The sequence below is a fragment of the Notothenia coriiceps genome, unplaced genomic scaffold (assembly GCF_000735185.1).
Source record: "Notothenia coriiceps isolate Sejong01 unplaced genomic scaffold, NC01 NC01_scaffold00004605, whole genome shotgun sequence".
Lineage (NCBI taxonomy): Eukaryota > Metazoa > Chordata > Actinopteri > Perciformes > Nototheniidae > Notothenia > Notothenia coriiceps.
The window spans coordinates 115,365-122,263 of NW_011337306.1; the positions used below are offsets into that span (position 1 = coordinate 115,365).

Below are 6,899 nucleotides of genomic sequence, written 5' to 3' on the forward strand. Positions count from 1 at the left end.
GGTTTAAGCAGAATACCCCTCAATTATAGAGTTGTTTTATTTTAATGGTAACAATTGGTCCAAAAGGTACTGATAAATTAGAGACAAATGTAAACAACTTCTCTTTAGACTAAACATCTACATTCTGATTCATCTTTTCATAACAATAGGGACATGTTCTATAGAAATCACTCAGTCACATGTAGTCAGTCCTTTGGTGGACTTATACATTGCGTATATGCCAGTATTCACATGCACTTGCTACTACAGTGTGAGCATGTATTCCTCTTTTTCAACCGTAGCAAGTCATCCTGGATGGAGAAGCTAAAAACAACAATAGCACAGACCAAAGCATTCAACCAATTTTCTGTTTTCTGTTTCTGGCAACAGGGGACAACAGATGTTCAAATTGTCCCAGGCCACAGGGTTACCAAATCTGAATATTGAGATTAATGCTTTCCCCTCCAAACACCTGACTGGAGGTGATGTGCAAAGCAGACACTTTAAAGGACATGGGGGGGTGACATTGTTTTTCCAGTCATGATTACAGCAAGTTTACAGTGTACGCGGGTTAGAGGGAGATTGAAAAGGTTTCATACGGAAGAGAGACGTGTTGAGAGGAGCAGTTTTAATTCTGGGCTCTGTTCCAAATGTGAGTGCACAGTTGAGAGTGTAATGGGGTAGATATTTTGAGTCTAATCATGACTCTGGGCAGGCGAAAAAGAAACAGCCTTTTAGAGCAGATAAAAGCTGAGTTTTATTCTAAACTATTTATACACATTGATACTCCCTGAAAATGGGCTGTAGCTGCAATAAGTATTTTATTATGTCGTGTTTAAGAGTTTATACTCATACTCAATGAAATGAAAGTTTTATCCATACACACACACATAAAAAATATAGGTCATACGATCTGTCGTTAAAACGTATTACGTGTCATTAAACTGTTGTACTTGGTAATGCTTTTTAAGAAGACGTTTAGAGTTTAGATAATCGAAAATCAAAGGAATAAGAGAGTTATCGATCTTTTTACGTCTTGTTTTTTTCCTGAAGACCACACTGTATTATCTTCCCACTCTTCCATCACAGACCTCTGAGTTGTACTGTAGGCTCAGTTTGTAAGTACATACAAATACAATCACTGTGTCTGACTTCTCCATGACTGGGTGAGCTGCAGCCCAAGTTAGTTCCCGTTCATATTCTTTATAATATAATAATAGTTATTTATATAGAGGATGGACAGTAAGAACGTGTGCAATGTAATGCCATTATTTAATACATGATGCAATTCAATACAATCAAACCTGCTTTTAATAGAGAGAGCTACCTTTGTGAAACTTGCAGTATCATGTTTTTTCCAGTGCGGTACATTTTCGACGTGCTATCATGGAAAATAAATTGCAAGTATTTCAGCAAATGGATAGTGTAGCAATCCTTAAATACGGCTTATTGATCACATGCCATCACCACAGAAAGAGCTTTAATTCAACTCTTACTTCATGCTCACACCTAAGAATACTGCATTGACAGCAGCTTGTACAAGAACATGTCTCAGTGATATTAAACAGGAATAACTTGCATAATGAGTAAGCACCTCACGGATATCCTCCTTCATTTACAGTTCAGGCTAATGCAACCGGCATATGCAATCAAACACAATATGCCAAGACAACCACATCTACAGTATATAGGGAAAAACAGTATGCAAGCATATTGTGCTAGCAATCATACTAAAGATGCCAACAGATATGAGACCCTGTTTCCATATAATCACATTCTCCTCTCACTAAAATCATATTTATTGCATTAAATAAACACCAGCATTGGACATTGCTTATTACATGTGTTAAATCTTGTGAGGAACTCAACAGGTTAATAATGGCATGCATGATTACACTATATTTCCTGTTTTATAAAGTGTATTCTCCCCTACAAGTCTGGGGGATGCTTGGCAATAATGTTTTTAATGAGAAAGAAGGAAACGACTATCATTTCATGATGTTAGTAGCTTAAATGAATCAGTTTGTTTGGGTTATTTGGGTGTTTACAAGACCCACTGTGCCTTTTTTACGAATGTCCTGCAGGGGTAATGAAAACAAATGACTTCCCATAAACGGAGCCCATTGTATTGAAGATTGACACAGTGGTTTTCCTCACGCCAGATATCAAACCAGTCTTATCAGTCTTGATAGTTTGGTCAGTTGTGCAGGACGGAGGGCTTTACAAACCAAAGGAAACAGAGCCGTCCCAGAGCCTTGCTAATGATGTCTGTAGCTCTGCGTCTGAGGAGGACTGGAGGGAGGGGGGACAAAGTCCTCACTGGTAAGGAGGTTGGAGAGACACTTGAGAAGCTCTTGTCCTCCCTTCTTCTCATTCCCTCCCTACTGGCTCGTCACAGCTTAAGTATTCACTTACGGCTGCTGCCCATCACTTACTAGACGAAGATGTTTACCTTGTTCTGTCATGACAATGACTAGCACCCTGTTATCAAGGTCTGCCCTAGGTGGGGGATGACAGTTGGGAAGAGTTTCCACAGAGGAAGATTAGGCTGCTATGTTCAGGAAAAGTAGGCCAGCTAATTAGCTACAGCTCGCAGGACCCCAGGAGTGGGCTGTGTTTCACCTAGGCAGGGAAATTCCATACATGATAGGAATGGGGTTGAAGAAAAGTGGCTGAGATATTTTTCATTAGAGGGGGAGGAAAATAGATAATACCAACAAAACAAAAAAAATGGAGGATGGAGCGAGAGTCTCCTGTAAAGTTGACTTTGGATACCCTGCAACTAAACTTCTGATAGTGTACTTATTCTTATTTGTTTTTGGCTTTTTTAAATGGGCTTTTCGAGGGAAAAGGTCTTATTTTACCTACACCGGATGAATGTACAAGTGCATTTTCTATATGTTTTTGGTCATTTCTGCTTCCTTGCATAACATCATGTTTCTGTTTGTTGTGTAGCCGTCACTATTACAATGACAATGAAAATACATAATCCAATTAATGTCTTTGGTGATGGCATCTCACATACACACACCATTTGCTCCAAAGGTTTTGGTCAATTCACATGGGCTGGGCTCAGTTTGTGAATGTTGACTTCATGTTTTTCTGCACACCAATCACAGTTACTGGACATTTGAATCAAAATCTAATGAGTATTAGGGTTATCTGCCAATATTACCAGTCTGATATCAATCAAATGTCACCATCACGCAGGGTCTTTTTTATTCAACTATAATCCCTGTTTATTTGTTTGCGACTACTTAAAAGAGAATAATTACATGTCCAGAGGCTCAAAGGGTTACCTCTAGACATAAACTAGACATTTCCTTAATCCCAATTTGATGAGTTTGTGAACATGGATATTTGCTCCACTGTTTCCTATATAATTGCCTCATAGTTCCTGCAGGATCACTTGAATGTGAAAACACAATCATACACTGATAGCTTAGACAGAAGGCGGGAGAGCAGAATGTGAAATGACAGAGCTGAGCTCGATGTGAAAAGCAAGAATTCCTAAACAGTAATCCCCAGTTTTGGAACATTTGATAGGGTGCCCCTATCTGACTTCCTGTACCTTTCAGTAAACACAGAGAAAGACAGGGCGATGCATTACATACATAGTTTATATCCTGCTGAAAGAAGCCTCTCCACATCCAGCTCAGGTGTTGTGTCCTCCAGATGTGTCCCCCAGTCACTCCTAGGGAGTAGCACAGACAACAGAATTAAATGTGTCACAGTGACTACCTTTACATGTTAGACTGTAAAACATGGGGCTAAACCAACAAAGATATGCTGTGTTGTGTCTCTCAAAACGTCTTAAAAGTTATTTTTGTTTATCAAATTAAAGCCAAAGAGTCAACCTTCCTAAATGAGTGGAAGCTGCTGAGACTCTGCCAACTCTTTGGGACTTTATGTGTTCAGCCTGCCACCGACTTTAAGCATTACTCAGTTTCCAATATAACCTTTTCTGGTGTGAAATGATTTACATTGTTGGACAATGCATCAAAGTGAGAGGTTTGTCACTTTTTCAGCATAATGTGCTACTGGGTTGTGTGTATTAAACTGAGAAAGTAGAGAGGGAAGCAGAGATATCTAATAGATCTATGGATTCTTTGTCATGCTGGAACTGAATCTTTAAAACTTGCTAAATAAGAAAGTAATATTTCAGCGAATGTTGAAACGTTCGGGTTGTGATGTGTGTTTGAGTTATGAGAGTGCTGTGCTGTGTGTGTGTGTGTGTGTGTGTGTGTGTGTGTGTGTGTGTGTGTGTGTGTGTGTGTGTGTGTGTGTGTGTGTGTGTGTTTGTGTGGCCTACAGCTTCTTATCTCCATGTTTAAGAGCTGGGTCACAGACACACAGAGAACTCTGACATGGGGACCATTATCTCAGCTGCCAGACCCCAAAGCTCACCCACTGCAAGCCCTAATAAAAGGGAGTGGGCAAAGGTTTTCAGCCAGAGGGGATTAGCATTTGACATTAGTCTAAACCCTGACATTCATATTCACGTCACATGTACACTTCTACAACAGTGGACTTGTTTGCTGAAAACCAAACATATGATTTGTATGTGTATTAGTTTAGATGTAAGATGACTGTCTACACTCACTGTTCACCCGTGGGTCCAATTACCAACAAGCCTCAGCATATAGGGGTGAAAAGAGCAGATGGCTGAAACAGTGATTATTAAAGGGTCCAATATATGTTTCTTTAAAATGCTTTTAAACCAATAAAGCTTTTGGTTTAGTTGGAGTGATGAATCCATTTCGGCACACCACTGTTTGTCCAGTTCTGCATAGCGATGGCACTGATTAAAAAAAAAAATAATGTTAGTTTGTTAATTAAAGTTATTTAGAATACAGCTAGTAAGAAACACAGGATATTGTTGGTAGTTGCGGTCAAGTACTTGAATAAATACAGTTTTCAAAAGAAAACCTCTTAGGCAGCTGCGCTCTGTAATGCATGCAGATCATTGTTCAGTTACAAATCAGTTGTTTTATTTAGTGAAATGTTTTATTAATGTATTCATAGTTTTGTTTACAAATATTCACATCTAGGCAGTTATAATATTATCATTTTATTACAAATTTCATTTTTTTTTTAAATGAACAATGCACCTGTGCAACTGCAACATCCTGTAGCTCATTCTGTATTATCCTGAGGCTTAGCTAGGAAGGATATGTAATCTGCTACTTTGAGTTGTTTTTTAATAATGTAACCCTTATCTTTTCCCTATTTTCCAAACAGTGGTCTGGTAGCTAATATGTTAATGGAAGAGTCTTCTGATTTAAAATCGGAAAAATTAGGCTTAAATTCTTCACGCTAATACTCTATGACTAATTGTATCTCTCCTTTCTCCCCCAGGATCCCGTCTGCGCCAGGAGGATTCCCCACCCCGGATTGTGGAGCACCCCTCTGACCTGATCGTCTCCAAGGGGGAGCCCGCCACCCTCAACTGTAAAGCTGAGGGACGGCCAACCCCGACAGTGGAGTGGTACAAGGATGCAGAGCGGGTGGAAACAGACAAAGACGACCCACGTTCCCACCGCATGCTGCTGCCCAGTGGCTCCCTCTTCTTCCTGCGCATCGTCCACGGACGACGGAGCAAGCCGGATGAAGGAGCCTACGTCTGTGTGGCCCGGAACTACCTGGGAGAAGCCGTCAGCCGCAACGCCTCTTTGGAAGTAGCATGTGAGTCACTCTCCTGGTTCTTCTTCATTTCTTTGTGGCATTTATTCAAATTTGTTTGCGTATTTAATTTAACTCAAAAATCATCTGCTTCCCGATGATGGAAAGACTGGATTTAAATGTAGCACAAGAAAGAATTAAGGGGTACAATTTTTACATTTCCTGTCAGCAGTATCTATTATCCCTTTCTTCCATTTATCCATAATGGAAAGTGCCGTCCCTACTGAAGGGAATAACAGTAAACAAATCAGTAATTTATTTGAGGAAACTGAAATGACCCTTTTTATAAGCGTTGACTTCATCTTGCTTTCTGTGTTCTCTATTATCATAAAAACACTGCACTCATTTCCTGTAGATCTTAAAGGGACAGTTAAGCTCAGAGGTGTTCTCACGTTGAGTTTGGTGGAATAATTTGTTGTACAGAGTATTTCTCCAGCAAGCACTTGAATTAAATATGATCCTTTTTTTACTTCAAGGGAGTTTTATTGAAGTGGTCTGCAGACACTCAGACTATATGAGAGAGACATGATGGTATGGTAGATATGGGTCTCCCACAGGTGAGTGGGGGTAGAACGGCAGGCACAGATCAAAGTCCTGTGGGACATTTGACACAAGCTGCCTGGACTGTGTTGGTGAACATTGACAGGCAGAACCTGAGCTGTGGATCAAATTACCTTTGAAGATGAGCCCCCCCCCCCACAGGCTTCAGGCTGGGCTTCCTATGGAGCGGTTCCTAGGCACCTCAACTGCCCATAAGGTGGAGCGTAAAGTCTTTGTGTCCTTATGTCGTTTTGTTGTTTTACCAGGGGCGTGCTGTGTCTCAAACAGGGACTAGGTCCATGAGATAATCCCACTACAAAATGTGTTGTTGGATGCTTCACGTATCATTTTGCAGTAGGTATGAGCTTCAGGCATTGTGGAGTCATTATTAGAGTAAAATGCTAGCCAAGAAGCCTTTTTGTTGAGAAGATTTTTCTTGATTGTTGTGAACATACAAAAAAACTGCAGAAATTGTCTATGTTTTTAGGACAACCTGTAAAATAATTGATAAGGTGATTACAATGATCAGTGGAAGTAAATGGGATTTAGGTGTGTTATCCTTGGGAAATGGACTTCGTGTGTTGAAGGGGGGGCTGGTCTCTGCCTCGGATTCAGTCCCCTGCCCTCCTGAGGGCCTCCCAGCTGCCCCCAGGTGCTAACTGCGTGACAGCAGCTTGATCTATCGATTGCTGTAAGAG

General features: G+C 40.5%; 1 protein-coding gene across 1 annotated transcript in view; it reads left to right on the forward strand.

Moving 5' to 3' along the window:
• LOC104942491 (roundabout homolog 2-like) overlaps positions 1 to 6,504 on the forward strand; it is a 93,549-nt gene extending 87,045 nt beyond the window's left edge. Inside the window, exons 2-3 of the mRNA XM_010767721.1 lie at positions 5,338 to 5,680; positions 6,468 to 6,504. Coding sequence (XP_010766023.1) covers positions 5,338 to 5,680; positions 6,468 to 6,504 — 380 coding nt within the window. The remainder of the gene's footprint in view (positions 1 to 5,337; positions 5,681 to 6,467) is intronic.
• The last annotated feature ends 395 nt before the right edge of the window (positions 6,505 to 6,899 follow it).